At 38.1% G+C, this 16581-nt stretch overlaps 1 protein-coding gene across 1 annotated transcript; it reads left to right on the forward strand.

Annotated features, from left to right (window-relative positions):
* Positions 1-782: 782 nt before the first annotated feature.
* LOC145039994 (uncharacterized) lies at positions 783-3204 on the forward strand. Its single transcript, XM_078987987.1, has 3 exons — positions 783-1217; positions 2215-2394; positions 2815-3204. The coding sequence occupies exons 1-3, from the start codon at positions 783-785 to the stop codon at positions 3202-3204; spliced, it is 1005 nt and encodes a 334-aa protein (XP_078844113.1).
* The last annotated feature ends 13377 nt before the right edge of the window (positions 3205-16581 follow it).

The raw sequence follows: 16581 nt of genomic DNA on the forward strand, positions 1-16581 counted from the left end.
TGGAAGAAGTGAGTGAAGTGGTTCTCAATGAGAATTGCTCAGCTGCCATGTTGAACAAGCTACCAAAGAAGAAGGGTGACCCGGGAAGCTTAACATTGCCTTGTCAATTTGGGAATTTGGCTACCATTCATGCTTTGGCCGATTCAGGAGCAAGTGTACACCTCATGCCATATTCATATTTCAAGAAACTAGATCTCTCGGAACCGACGCCAATCCGAATGGCAATCCACTTAGCAAACAAAACTGTTACATTCTCACGAGGAATCTGTGAAGATCTCTTGGTAAAGGTGGATAAGTCCGTGTTCCCCGCGGATTTTATAATCTTGGACATGGAAGCGGACCCTTAAGTTCCGATCATCCTTGGATGACCTTTCCTTAACACAAAAAGCGCTATAGTTGACATGCGAGATTTAAAACTTACTCTACAGGTGGGGGATGATTCAGTCACTTTCGGGGTTGATCAATCCATGAAGCATGCAAGTAATAGTGATGACACATCATTTTCAATTGATATGTTGGATGAATTGATGGAGGAATGGGATAATGAAGACTCAAACAAATCCACCATCAATTTTGATGAAGAACTTGATGCTGAAAAAGACTTACTGGAAATAGAGAGACTGCTGGAAGAAGCTGATTATGATGAGTTAATGAAGACCATGGAGCGACCTACTCGCCGAGTAGGCTCGATCTACTTCCCGGGTCCATCTGAAGAATCCCGAGAAATCGTGAATTTGGCATAGGACTCGACGAGTACCTTACCTATACTCGACGTGTTCAGCATGCAGAACGTAAAATCTGAGCTCCAGGCACTACCAGATCACTTGGAGTATGCATTCCTTGAAGATGGTCACCAAAAACCTGTTATAATAGCTTCTGACCTTTCCAAATCTGAAAAAGAAGAATTAGTTCAAGTCTTGAAGAAGAGGAAGAGTTTCATTGCATGGAGTATCACCAATATCAAGGGAATAAGCCCCTCTTATTGCTCTCACAAGATCAACCTGGAAGAAGCAGCAAAGCCTAAAGTGCAACACCAAAGAAGATTGATCCCAAATATGCAAGAAGTGGTCAAGAAGGAAGTAGTCAAGCTTTTAGATGCGGGGATCATTTATTCTATTTCCGATAGTCCATGGGTTAGTCTGGTTCAAGTGGTGCCCAAGAAAGGAGGGAGGACGGTCATAACAAACGAGAAGAATGAGCTTATTCCGACCCGAACGGTAACCTGTTGGAGAGTGTGCATCGATTATTGAAAGCTAAACAATGCCACTCGTAAAGACCATTTTCCTTTACCTTTTATTGATCAAATGCTTGAAAGATTGTCCGACCATAGTTACTATTGTTTCTTAGACGGATTTCCGGGTTACTTCCAAATACCCATAGACCCAATGGACCAAGAAAAGACCATTTTCACTTGCCCGAGTGGGACTTTTGCCTATCGCCGCATGCCCTTTTGGGTTATGCAATCCACCTCCGACATTTCAAAGGTGCATGACGGCCATATTCCACGACATGGTGGAAAAATTCATCGAAGTATTTATGGATGATTTTTCAATTTTTGGATCTTCCTTCCATGATTGTCTTGCTAACCTTGATTTAATGCTTGCAAGGTGTGAAAAACCCATATTAGTCCTTAATTGGGAAAAATGTCACTTTATGGTTTAAGAGGGTATAGTTTTGGGCCACAAGGTATCCAAAGTGGGGATTAAGGTGGATCGGGAAAAAATAGATACAATTGCTAAATTACCTCCACCAACTAATATAAAGGGCATTAGAAGTTTTTTAGGTCACACGGGTTTTTCCCATCGTTTCATAAAAGATTTTTCTAAAATAACTAGACCTCTAACACAATTACTTTTAAAAGATGCACCCTTTAATTTCACTAAAGAGTGTCTAGTGGCTTTTGAATTTTTGAAAGAAAAATTAACTAATGCCCCGATCATCATTGCACCGAATTGGAACTTACCTTTTGAAATAATGTGTGATGCAAGTGACTTTGCATTAGGACCTGTCCTTGGTCAAAAGGTTGATAAGCACTTTCGACCCATTTATTATGCAAGTAAGACTCTGAATCCGGCCCAAGAAAATTACACCACAACTGAAAAAGAATTATTAGCCGTGGTGTATGCTTATGACAAATTCCGCCCTTATCTTATTTTATCTAAAACCACTATTTTTACTGACCATTCTGCTATTAAGTACTTGTTTTCCAAGTAGGATGCAAAGCCAAGATTGATACGGTGGGTTCTCCTTTTACAAGAATTTGATATAGAAATGCGCGATAAAAAAGGAATGGAGAATGTAGCTGCCGGCCATTTATCAAGACTAGAAAACCCGCACTTGGAAGCATTGAAAGAGGGTAAAATTGGAGATGACTTTCCGGACGAGTACATTCTAGTAACTGTGGGGGAGGAGCCATGGTTTGCGGATATAGCTAATTATTTAGCCACCAAATTTATCCCAAAAGATTTTACCCACCAATAAAAGAAGAAATTCTTTTCAGAAATAAAATACTACTTTTGGGACGAGCCATATCTTTTCCAAAGCTGCGCGGATAGGATCACAAGGAGATGCGTATTCGGGAAAGAAATCAGTGAAATTTTGGAGTATTGCCATAGCGGGCCCACCAGTAGACATCATGGAGCACATTACACAGCAAAGAAGAAATTTGATATTGGGTTTTATTGGCCCACAATTTTTAAAGATGCTACCTAATATGTTAAAGAGTGTGATGCATGCCAAAGAGCGGGAAATATATCTTCCCGAAACGAGATGCCACAACATAGTATTCAAGTGTGTGAAGTTTTTGATGTGTAGGGGATCGATTTCATGGGACCGTTTCCAATGTCAAAAGGGAACAAATATATTTTAGTGTCGGTTAACTATGTATCCAAATGGGCGGAGGCACAAGCTTTACCAACTAATGATGCTCGGGTGGTGGTGCGCTTTCTAAAAAAATTATTTTCAAGATTTGGAGTTCCTAAAGCCCTTATTAGTGACCGAGGCACTCACTTTGCCAATGATCAATTAGAAAATGTGTTAAGGAAATATGGGGTAACCCATAAATTCTCTACATCGTACCATCCACAAACTAGTGGGCAAACTGAAGTGACGAATAGAGCATTGAAGAGAATTTTGGAAAGATCGGTGGGTAGCAATCGAAAGGAATGGTCGGATAGGTTAGATGATGCACTTTGGGCCTTCTGAACAGCTTTCAAAGCACTTATTGGTACTACACCATATAGGCTAGTTTATGGGAAGCAATGTCATTTAACGGTGGAAATAGAGCATAAAACTTTTTGGGCTTTAAAAATGTGCAACTTTGATATAGCTGAACTTAGAACCAACCGGTTGATGCAACTAAATGCTCTTGAAGAACTTAGGAATGAAGCCTATACTAGCTCCTTGATTTATAAAGAAACAACCAAGAGTTGGCATAACAAAAGAATCAAGCGTAATAAAGCTTTTCATAAAGGACAAAAAGTATTACTTTTTAATTCAAGGCTCAAACTCTTTCCGGGCAAACTAAAGTCAAGATGGGATGGTCCATTTCTAGTAAAGAAGGTTTTTCCACATGGATCTATCGAGTTATTATCAAGAGATGGCACTCCTTTCAAAGTGAATGGACATCAGGTGAAAAAATATGAAGAAGGAATCCTGAGGAATGAAGATCTAGAAGAAGGGATCCTACTGGAAGGCATGGATGAAACGTAGAGCGGGAAGGAGTCCAACTAAAAACTCCTTAAAAAGAAGCGCTTCCGGGAGGCAACCCATGTTAGAGTTTGCATTTCTTTTCCCTTTGTTTTTCTTTTTCACTTTTAGGATCTTTTTTCTTTTCATTCTTCTTCTAAAATTATGCTTAAAATGATTGCTTGAGGGCAAGCAATGCTCAAAGTGTGGGGTGGTGGTTAAAAAATTGAGTTTTTTTCAAAATGAATGATCTAATCCCTGAGTTCATAAGTTTACTCAGCGAGTACTTTTGGAATTACACGCAAAATCGGGAATACGAGTCCCTACTCGGCAAGTAGGTACTTTTACTCGACGAGTACATGCATTTATTTGGGTTTTTACAATCTGTAAATAAGGGTTTCTTTTACCCTACTCATTTTCACAGCCACTTCTCATCCATACTCCCCGAGCATTCAGTTTTCTCTCAAGCCATTCCTTTAATTTCTTGTTGAATCTTCATCCATAAAGCAAAAGGTATGTAAAGTTTGCAACTTTATGTAAAAAGTAAGCCCTAGGAGCTTAGATCTACGATATAGAACTTTGGGGTGGCTCATAAGTATCTGAATGAAGAAAGGACTGAAGGGAATCGGCGAGTTGCATGGCCAATTTGGCGAGTCCGATGAAGATTAATATGGAGGACTTCTGTAGGGACGCGACAAGTCAGCGAGACGACTCGACGAGTCAAGAAGGGTTTTCCCGACATTTGGACATGCATAAACTTGACGAGTTGCTTGGGAACTCGGAGTCAACTAGGACCTTTTTGATTTCTTCGAGTTTTGGTAGGACTCAGTGAACTACACTCAACGAGTGCGTCAACATGGACTGTTGACCTCAATCGTTGAATTTGACTTTGACCAAGGGTTGACCAGGTTGACTTCTAGGGCTATTTTGGTAATTTGGGACTTTATGGAATTGGGTCATTGATGGGTGTAGATGTCCATGTTAGAGATGTATTTGGAGGAGGTTGATACTATCTCTTTGGACTACTCGAGAAGTGAGTTGTCTTCACTATACTAGCAGGGTCAAAGGCACCAATGCCGACCCTTTACGGATTTGTATCCGAGTTATTCATGATATGCTTATTGATTTACATCCTAGTAGTTAGGATGGTGATATGCTAGTGACATGGTAGGTCGGAATCCTGGTAGGTAGGATGATGCTATTGTTGGATTAATGTCTAAGTCCATAACTATATTTGGTATGTACTTGACCCGACCCGGCATGGTCCATTTGGGTTGCACTTCACCGACACAATTTATATGGATAATCTTTTGAGAATAGTATGTTTATGATTACATATTAATATATTATAAGTTCTAATATATTATTATGGAATCATAGTATGTAATTAGTATTGATCAAGAATTAATTTATAATTAATTAAGTGATCAAAAAGGAACTAATTAAATATGGACTCTTATATATATGGAATGGGCCAAGTTCATTTAGGTTGGGCTAAGTTGTCATGGATAGTCCATGGAGTGCTTAACCCATGGATCCTAGGAAATGAAAGGTCATGGGTATTAGGGTTTAACCCTAATCCTCCACACTATATAAAGATGTCATTGGTTGGTGAAATTGGCACTAGTGGATACACTATGAAGGGCTAGCCGATTTCACTAGAGAGAACCAAGTATCCATATTCTCTAAAGTCTTCCAAGGTGTTTTGGTGATTTGTGATTCCACTTGAGGCTTCCACACTATTGGGGCTAAGCTCTTAAAGCTTGAAGACATCAAGCTACATCAAAAGGTATGTCATCTAACTAGTACTTTGTAGTATGAGATCTTCATAATATGCTAGTTAGGATTAAAGCCTTGGAAAGTTCTTATTTGCATGTATTATAGAGAAAACATAGATCCAAGGTATTTAGGGTTGCATGTACACTTAGGAGTGTTAGAATGCTCAAAACCCAACAGTGGTATCAGAGCCTAGGCTTGTTTTCTTGTTATACTTGCAAATGGAGCTGAAAAATCGAGTTTTGATGCTGTCTGCCCAGTAGACTCGTCGAGTCCATGAAGGAACTCGACGAGTCCAAGGCAAAAAGCATCCAACTCGCCGAGTTGGTTAGTGCACTCGACGAGGTGGACCCCCAGACAGCATAAATTCGACTTTTTTGGCTGGAATTGGACTAGGAACATTATCCTAAGAGGTTTTTGAACTTATAAACTTGTTTTTGGTGTGTTAATGTTCATGCTAATCCAATTTCAAAGATAATTGTCAATAGATTCATGTTTTGTATTAGTTTAAGAGTTTGACTAATTACATGAAAAAGTTTGATTTGAATTATCTTGTTCTTATGTGTTGCTTAAATTAATAGAAAAGTTGAGTGAAATAGTTATTTTCAATCCAAATTAATCTAAGAGTTGATTCTAAAATGTGTTTTTGTAACTTGTCCTCAAGTTATATGAAAAGTCACATTTAAGTTTCATAAAACTCATAAAAGTTGGCAAAGGTTACAAAAATGAAGAGTCTAGTTCTAATTAATTTGAGTTATGACTCCATAATTTGTCCTCAAGTTATGGAGGACCAAGAGTCTCTTCATTAAATAAAAAAAATAAAAAAAAATAATGTAACCTTAATTAATTCCATAAGTTATAAAATAAAGAAAAGTTAATTCTTTTATTAGTTTAAAGTCTTCCATAACTTGTCCTCAAGTTATGGAACTTGAAGAGTTTTTGGATTAAAACTACTTTAAATACATAAGTTATGGAATTAATTACTTTTGAATAGTTTCAAAACTTGCCCTCAAGTTTTGGAATTTGTAAAGTTTTCTCTTATGAATACTTTAATTCCAAGTTAGCCCTTATAATTTTAAAAGTTAAAATTCAACCCTTATACTTTATAATATTATAAGTTAATAATATATATGTATGAGAGTAAAGTCAGTCTTACCGCTAGTATGCCTCATTCACGAAGCCGGTCTATAAGGTGGGTATAAGGTTGTTGCCTATAAAATGGCAACTTAATGGGTGTCCACTCTCACCCACCACTTGCTTGACTGGTGGAGGGTCGTTAGCCGAACGGGTTTGACAGGACTATAATTCTCCCTTCATTAAAAGTATTAATGATAAATACTAAGTAACTAAACTCTTAATAATATCCAATCTTAGTTACTTAGGAAAATGTGAATAAGGTGCTAATCCATGAAATTACACTTTACACTTTGTCTAAGTCGTTAGTGGAGCGTGTGTGGTTAACCGGCACACTAACTTGGACTTAACAAGGTAGGTAAAGGGTGACTTAATATTTATCATAGTATCGATGGAGCGTATGTGGTTAACCAGCACATCGATTGAGGGGTAATTTATTAAGGGTACCAAGTAATTTGCATGGTTACTTCACACCTTGTTTTGTGATCCTCGGCATCCCAGTCACAAAACCTGAAGGGCACACTCGAGATTGAAACATGCCGTTGAACAGTTCAATGAATCTCAAAGATCTAGGAGTTTCAAATCCAATTAAAACCTAATAATACATTTCGTTTATCTTGGTGGAAATTGGTGAATAGTCATTCACCTACCTTCAAATATTTTATAGCTTGGATTACGGCATCCCTCTTCTAAGTTATAAAATAGGTTGTTGGGTCCTAGACTTAATATTTCATATTGGGTGTATATTAAGGACTTAAGATCAACTATCTTGAATATCTCCCAAAACATGTCTGGTTCAGACATTTATGATCTTCCCAAATCTCTTGAAACAAGCTTTCCTAATGAAGATGATGTCCCATGGATATCATACTTCTTTCTCCTCCTCCAATTATTCTCCCTAACCCACAATTTCTTGAAAAGTTTAAGGTCACTCAAGCCCTATTGGCAAGGCAAGGTCTAGGTGTGATCACATCTTGGAGATGTAGTCACATATTGACAAGCCGGGAGAGTTGGGTATCAAAGTCTTGAGAAAGTTGGTGGTTCAATCACTTTCTAAGTCACATAGTGAGTTCCTTTGGGACACCTATGAAATAAACTATGACAAGACCCTTAATGATCTTATCTATTTGTTAAGATCAACTTCCTTAAAACTTGATGGACATTGACAATAGTGACACAGGAAATCCAGAAAAGCATTCTCTTCCCAGTGGAAAAGGATCGGCCATAGTCAACTCGGTTGACCAAATGGTAAAGAGAAAAAGCTAAGTTTGTGATAGTCTCGTGTACCATTATCAAAGGGTCCATATGTTTATATTACCAAAGGAAGGGGCATTGGTTGCGAAGCTGCCAAGTTTACCTAAGGATGTTAAAGTCAATAAGTTTGACTCTACTTTAGGTAAAGTCCACTATCTAACTCTGTTAAGTTTCTATTCTGAGATTCTTGATACATGATGAGACTGGGTCACATGGTGATGTTTAAGAATCAAAGAAAAGTGAAGAAACTTAAAGAAAGAATATGCTGAATCTGATCGCGTAGATGGATTTCTATCGCATAGTTTGAAGATCGGATTCTTGAGCTACTTCTTAGGAGTTATCAGATATTGCTTAGGAATAGATAACAACAAGTTTTCAAATGGATTGTAAGGATAGTTTTTTCCGCAAAGTTTTTAAAATAAAAGGAAAAAAAATATGATGATTTTATTTATTTTAAAAATATCCTTACAATGGCATTTGAGGAAAAATTGTTGCTTATATGATTCCATTAATAGCAAGAGTGGAAATATGAAATTGATTCTTTCATTTGTGGTAATGTCTAAATTTACCAAATAAAGAAAAGATTCTCATCACCCAAGTCTCAATTGGACCGGAACTTGGAATCATGCAAGGTGTATAGCATGATGAATGAGAACTTTCAAGTATTGGAAAATTAAGACTAATTACTTGTTCACATGGATGCGTGAGTAATGTGAAGGACTAAGGGATTGAGTACACATTCTTGTGCACTGGTCAAGTCCACCACAAAAGATCGATAAGACTATTCATCATAGTTTACTAAAGCTTAGTAAATATGGTTATACTTACAAGCTTAAGTGTAACTCTGAGACATTGGAAAAGGTTCCAATGTAAGGCAGAGCGAATAAGAAGAATCAAATTAGGTAGAAGGATAAAAGTTTCTCAAATCTGAAAAGATAGGAGAGTACTTTAGTATCAGTTTTGTGATCATCTTAATGATTAAGAAACCATAGCACAATTATTTCTCTAAGGAAATCTTAGTGCATTCTTATGACTAAGAAGAGGAACTTGAATTGTTGAAATGGTTAAATCAAGAAGATGAGTCATACTTCGTTCCAAAAACAATTTTGAGAGTCATACTCCAAGATTGTAACTTGAGTGACATGTCTTAAAGAAGGTTTAAAACACTTGTCAAATGTAAGAGTAAAAGTTTTCTACTCTTGTACATTTGAAATTGGTAAGTTGTGATGTTTTGGCTAAAACAAAGACCAACTTAGGCCAATTGTGTGAAGTGTTTGTCTTGATTAGAATCCACACTATCTCTTGGATGTTTGACAAGGAAGTCTTATAGGTTAAGAGGACAGTGGGAGTCTTAAAAGTCTTGAAAGTCTCAAGAACTAATCAAGAATAGAACCTGAAATTCTTCACTAGCACACGACTTGCGGTATATAACCTATTGTGTTGACATATTCAGTGCCCATTCCAGTTAAAGTTGGCTTTGCATATGAGTTCTTAGAGTTCTCAACTTGTTGCACAACACCTTGGAGCAATGGCAGGCCCTTGAGATGCCATGTGGCAAGAAATTAAGATTGAGTTCAGTCCATATGAGTTTGGATTTGTCATTATCCTTGTCATGTGACTATGGTTTTGAAAATTCACATGGATAAGAACACATACACCATTAAATCTAAGTGTCATAAGGTTTCTCTCCGATTCATGAAAATGATGGTGAGGAAACACTTTCACTAAGTAGATTTTAGCTAGATAGCAATTGTGATATTTGAATTCTCAAAGTCGTTAGTGGAGCGTGTGTGGTTTACCGACACACTAACCTGGACTTGTGAGAAGTGGCAAAAAGGTCTAACCATTATGATTACGGCATCCCTCTTCATAATTGTTTAGACACACAAGTGTGCTATCTAAGGGAAGGTGTATGATTTTGATCTAGTATCAGAAATCTGAACTTTGGTAAGAAAGTCAGCTGATTTCTGAGTACATGTCAAAGCGAGTGGGAGCATAAGTGTTATTCTAATAATCATCATGTTAGTGGGAGCATGATAATTATGATAAGTATTGCAAGTTAGCAATGTTAATTATAGAAAACAAAAGTTTCAATTGGGAAAGAGTTGTTTTGCTATAATTAAGGGAGAGGAAATTATACTTCATCTCAAATCTATAAGCTTAGATCGTGAGGTTTTAATCATTTAGTCAAGGATATATATATATATATATATATATATATATATATATATATATATATATATATTATTTTTATGTTGGAATGGCTCAACATAAGGAAATTCTGTATATGGGTCCATTATTTGCGTTCTAAAATTCGATTATGATTACGGCATCCCTTTTCATAATCCAAATTATGAGAACTTGGCAAATAGAAATGGAAATGTTATAGAAAAAGACTGGTTTAGTCTTTATGTGAGACATCATGAATCGTGTCCCATATGCTTCGAATATAGGATCGATTACATGTGCTTAATTCACCCTTTCTAAAATTTTCCAAATGCCTGGGGCATTAAGAAGGGAAAAGGTTTAGAACTGGATATGACTAAAAGGATTAAACAATTGTCGAGGACAATCTAAGGTTTACCAAAGATTGGTTGCTCAAGGACAGTTGGAAGTATAGTGATAATTCTGGAAGGACCATATTGACATAATTTGTAAGGAGGCAACTGTGACATCCCCAAAATCACGGCCAGAAAAGACCGATTTTTGTTTATGCTTTATGAAAAATCAGAGTACTTCATTTTATAAAAAGGTTGCGGAATTTGTTCCCAGAAAAACACGATAAATACGTTATTAAAACATTTTCGAAGAAACGTATTTTTATTCATCTTAAAACGTTTGGGATGTCATCGTTAATACAGAAACATAAGCATAAACAGAACTTACAATGATTTACACTAGTGATCTACATCTCTTTAAATCTCTCAGTGTAATGTCACTTCATTTCGTCACCTGTGATATACATAAACTGAGTGGGTCAGGTTGGGAAACCTGGTGAGTACATATGGTTTTCAACCCACAATAATATAATTATTATGTTCAATCAAAGAATCAACCCAATTACCCATCCCCGTTATCTTCTTTACTCTTAAGGATTTAACCTAAGAGTCGTCTATCCTGCATTCGTTTATTCCGAAGTCCCTTACTTCCAGGGTCATAGGACTGACACTAAATCCATAGCTGCCAATGTTCGTTAGTAAAGCACTAATTCCATAGCTGCTATATCTTACTCATCGGGTACTAAATCCATAGCTACCAGTGCTCAACAGGTACTAAGTCCATAGCTACCAATTCCTACAGGTACTAAATCCATAGCTACTAGTGTCTAACTAATAGGTACTAAGTCCATAGCTACCAATTCCCAACAGGTACTAAATCCATAGCTACCAACGTCTAACAGGTACTAAGTCCATAGCTACCGGTGTTTGTCCCATATGCACTAAGTCTATAGCTGCCAATGTATACTCACGTCATCTTCTATCTCTCATCATTCACCTACCCATCATCATACCTAACATATTCGTATATATAAAATACATATACAGTTTAAATCCTTTAAAACATGTATAAAACGTTCATCCAACATAGACAACAAGTATTCAGATAATATGCACACATAGCACGTAGTTTTTATAAAATACTTCATATCTATGTGTAAGATGAAAGGGACTATGCACTCACCTGAGTAGGTGGTGACTCAGCACTCTGACAGCGCTTCGATACTCTCAAAACGATATTCCTTCGATAAAACCTAGTACCAGTACCACTAGGGTTTAGTCTAACGATAACCGTGACTAATTAATAGTCTGACTATTATTATTATTATTATATAAGAGTTAAATAACACTCAATATAACTCATAATAATAGCCCAAATTCTCATTATAAGTTCCTAATAATGTTACTATATTAAAACAAAAGCTATACTAAAGATAGCGTAGACATAGCTCACTTACAGCGAGTTTTTCGCAAAACCGAGCTTCGCTGGAGAAGCGTTTCCAAGCCGAAAGACCCTTTTTCTCGGGACTCCGGGAGCCTCGGGGCTTCCTTCGGGTGCTAGGGGGTTTACCTAGGCTTTTAGGGGCTTAAGGGAGCTTAGAGAGAGAGTATAGAGAGAGAAAGAAGAAGGTTGAAGGTGTGAGAATGAATGGAACCCGGCACCTCTATTTATAGGGGTGCTGACTGGCCTACTCGCCGAGTAGGGGGGACCTACTCGCCGAGTTGGTCCATGTGGTGGCCTTCTGGTGGTGCCACGTATCCAATTCTGGTGGTGCCACGTCACCCCCTATCGCGTATCAGCCTTCAAACTTAGAAAAATCATAACTTTCGCATATGAGCTACATTTTCGACGTTATTTATATCCACGCGTAGATAAAATCAAGATCTACAACTTTCGTTTAGACTCCGTCAGCTAATTCTCAACCGATCTCAAATTTAACAGTAGGAGGCGTTTAGACTGTTAAATGACCGCGAAGAGTTCATAACTCCTTCATCCGGACTCCGTTTTCGTCTGTCTTTTTACCGTTGAGTTCCTATTAATGAGACCTTCAACTCTCATTTAGGTCACATAAGCCAAAAACCGCTCGAACTAAAATTTGAGTTTCGGGCCGTGCACTGCTAAGCCGAATCTTAGAAAAATCATAACTTCTTCATACGAAGTCAGATTTGGGCGTTCTTTTTATTGATGTTCTTAGTTTAACATATTCTACGACTTTTGTTTATATTGCTAAGGCTAAAAAGTCTTCTATCGTAAATTCACTATTTACGTCTCCCGGTGCCGTGCCGGTTTTGCCGTAAAACTTCGGCGGGCCATAACTTCTTCGTTATAGCTCGGATTTCGGCGTTCTTTATATGTACGGAAAGCTTGTGTCATATTCTAAAACTTGGTTAAGATTATTTATTCTAAATAATCTTTTGTCGAAAAGTCATTTTTGAACCCTATTGCCTCTAAATTGACTAGCCCGGATCTGCGGGCGTTAAAATTATCTCCCCCTTAGGATGATTACGTCCCGGAATCATCAATGAAACAGGGTTCGTATAATGACTCTATACATCATCTCTTCATCCTAGGTAAAAATTATAACTTCTTTATTCCTTCAAGTCTATCTCTTAGACTTATTGACTGTAAGCAGTACTTAATCGTGCACCTACTCTCTACCCCAGATTAGACTCCAAATTATGATTTATCATCATGTGTCGCATTTTTAGACTTAGGTCTCTTAGAATTAAATTCTAAAACAGACTAGGCCTTCCTTCATGTTCTATTGTGATATAATCACACCTTAACATGTAGCATTTCTAGCCACCAACTTCTTCAACAACGAGCGCGATACTTCTATTGATTGCTCTGATTTTAATCGTTTGGTTTAAGTCAGACGCTATATCAAACTTGGTTCTCTGAACCACGTAACCTACTCATCGTAGTCGGACTCAATGTGATATGACCACTAGGGTCGGGATAACAACAATCTTCTTAGTCATTACCGAAACAATGGTAACGACATACTTGAATAAAACGAAATCAATTAATGGCTTCTTGGTAACCTTGTGACTTTCCCTGATCCAAGTGTGAGTCCTGTGCTTCCAGTAGTATAGGCCTCTACTACCTTTCACACCTACTCATACTCGTCCCAAGTATCGTCTCGCAGTTTCCCAAGTCACCATGCAGCAAATCACACAACAATTTCACACACCAGATAACAAAACGAAGATTTCATCATTTCTAGAAACTATTACATAGGTGTTCAAGTTCACCCTAGACTATGCCTCTACTAGGCTACATCGTACGAAACTATGGCTACTGCATAATCCGATCTTCGGGTAAGAAGTCCTCATTCTTGATTCCTTGCATGGTTCTCTGCCTCGTCAAGGATCATGTGAAATGCCCTCGGCCTTGGTGGCGTTTCTGGTCTTGCTGCTTTATTTTTCCTTGGGCAGTCTCTGGACATGTGCCCCTTGCCTCCACATCCGTAGCATACTTTGTCATTATGCGTGCAGTCTTTGGAATAGTGACCAGTCCTCCCACACTTGTAACAAGTCACTTCTTCGTTGCACTTTCCACCATGCTTCTTCTTGCATCTATCACACCATCTTGCTTCACCTCCATCTGCTCCTCCAAGCTTTGAGAATTTGCTTTCCTTGTTCATCCTCGAAGATCCTTCAAACTTCCGCTTCTCTCCTGCCTTATCTTTTTCTAGACCCTTTTCTCTTATCTAGGCCTCTACGTTCTTAGCTGCCCTAACAGCTGCTTTCAAAGTAGTTGCCATTTTGACCATTGGGCCAAAGTCAGTGGGCAGTCCGTTAGCAAACCTATCAATCTTGGAGAGTTCAGTAGGCACCAAGTAGGGGAATAGCTTCATCCTTTCGGTGAACGCGGTGGCATACTCATCAACACTCATCTTCCCTTTCTTCAGGTTCTGAAACTCGTTGTTTAGGTCTATCAGATCTATCTCCGAGCAGTATTGCATTTTCAACTGTTCCAAAAACTCTTCCCACGACATCCTTAAGGCTTCTCTTCGTGGCATTGTATCTGCCAATAGCTTCCACCAGCTCAAGACTCCAGTTTTAAGCTGTCTTACTGCGAAGGCAGTCTTCTGTTTCTCGTTACAGCTGCAGCTCTCAAACACCATCTCCATCTCAGAGATCCAATCCATAATCTCAACCGGCTTCGGGCTTCCTAAGAGGCTTGGTGGTTTCGCACCCAAGAAATTCTTGTACATCCGCCCATCCTTGTTGTTTCTCCCTTCTGGGCCATCCCTTTGCTCACCTTGAGTCCCTACTCGACTCACTTGGCGGCTGTAGTTCCCTTCCTCAGATTGCTAGGGAACTGGCTCCGTCGGTTCAACATGTACGGTAGGTTCGTCCCTATTCAACATCTGTCTCATTTCTTCCCTTTGTTCAGCTAACATAGCCCAAATCATGGCTTGAACTCCAGCCATGGTGACTGGCTCAGGCGGCACTTCTTCAACAACAGGTATTTGCTGAACCACTGGGGGTTGGTTTCTATTCCCATTTGCGTTTACGTTTCCACTACGGGTTCTTGACATCTTGATCTATACACCGAATAAGGTGAATCTAGATCTTTACTTAGGATTGATGGTTAAATCATCCTTATCACTCCGAAACGTTTATATGCTAGTTCTAATATCGTAGTTGTACATTTAGAATCCTAAACACATAAGGTTTCCAGATCCGGTCGGCAACAGACCATAGATCCGAACAACTAACACCATATCAGGCACAAGTATTTAGCACATAAAAGCATTTTAGGCACAATTCCTAAAATAATCTAGTGCTCACACCTCACAATCATCGCTTAGCATTCTAAGTTTAAGTCTAGAAATAAATCCATATTCCTAGTTCGCTTAAACTAATGCTCTGATACCAACTATGACATCCCCAAAATCACGGCCAGAAAAGACCGATTTTTGTTTATGCTTTATGAAAAATCAGAGTACTTCATTTTATAAAAAGGTTGCGGAATTTGTTCCTAGAAAAACACGATAAATACGTTATTAAAACATTTTCGAAGAAACGTATTTTTATTCATCTTAAAACGTTTGGGATGTCATCGTTAATACAGAAACATAAGCATAAACAGAACTTACAATGATTTACACTAGTGATCTACATCTCTTTAAATCTCTCAGTGTAATGTCACTTCATTTCGTCACCTGTGATATACATAAACTGAGTGGGTCAGGTTGGGAAACCTGGTGAGTACATAGGGTTTTCAACCCACAATAATATAATTATTATGTTCAATCAAAGAATCAACCCAATTACCCATCCCCGTTATCTTCTTTACTCTTAAGGATTTAACCTAAGAGTCGTCTATCCTGCATTCGTTTATTACGAAGTCCCTTACTTCCAGGGTCATAGGACTGACACTAAATCCATAGCTGCCAATGTTCGTTCGTAAAGCACTAATTCCATAGCTGCTATATCTTACTCATCGGGTACTAAATCCATAGCTACCAGTGCTCGACAGGTACTAAGTCCATAGCTACCAATTCCTACAGGTACTAAATCCATAGCTACCAGTGTCTAACTAATAGGTACTAAGTCCATAGCTACCAATTCCCAACAGGTACTAAATCCATAGCTACCAACGTCTAACAGGTACTAAGTCCATAGCTACCGGTGTTTGTCCCATAGGCACTAAGTCTATAGCTGCCAATGTATACTCACGTCATCTTCTATCTCTCATCATTCATCTACCCATCATCATACCCAACATATTCGTATATATAAAATACATATACAGTTTAAATCCTTTAAAACATGTATAAAACGTTCATCCAACATAGACAGCAAGTATTCAGATAATATGCACACATAGCACGTAGTTTTTATAAAATACTTCATATCTATGTGTAAGATGAAAGGGACTATGCACTCACCTGAGTAGGTGGTGACTCAGCACTCAGACAGTGCTTCGATACTCTCAAAACGATATTCCTTCGATAAAACCTAGTACCAGTACCACTAGGGTTTAGTCTAACGATAACCGTGACTAATTAATAGTCTGACTATTATTATTATTATATAAGCGTTAAATAACACTCAATATAACTCATAATAATAGCCCAAATTCTCATTATAAGTTCCTAATAATGTTACTATATTAAAACATAAGCTATACTAAAGATAGCGTAGGCATAGCTCACTTACAGCGGGTTTTTCGCAAAACCGGGCTTCGCTGGAGCAGCGTTTCCAAGCCGAAAGACCC

This window comes from Lactuca saligna, chromosome 4 (assembly GCF_052625555.1).
Source record: "Lactuca saligna cultivar CGN05327 chromosome 4, ASM5262555v1, whole genome shotgun sequence".
NCBI classification, from domain to species: Eukaryota; Viridiplantae; Streptophyta; class Magnoliopsida; order Asterales; family Asteraceae; genus Lactuca; species Lactuca saligna.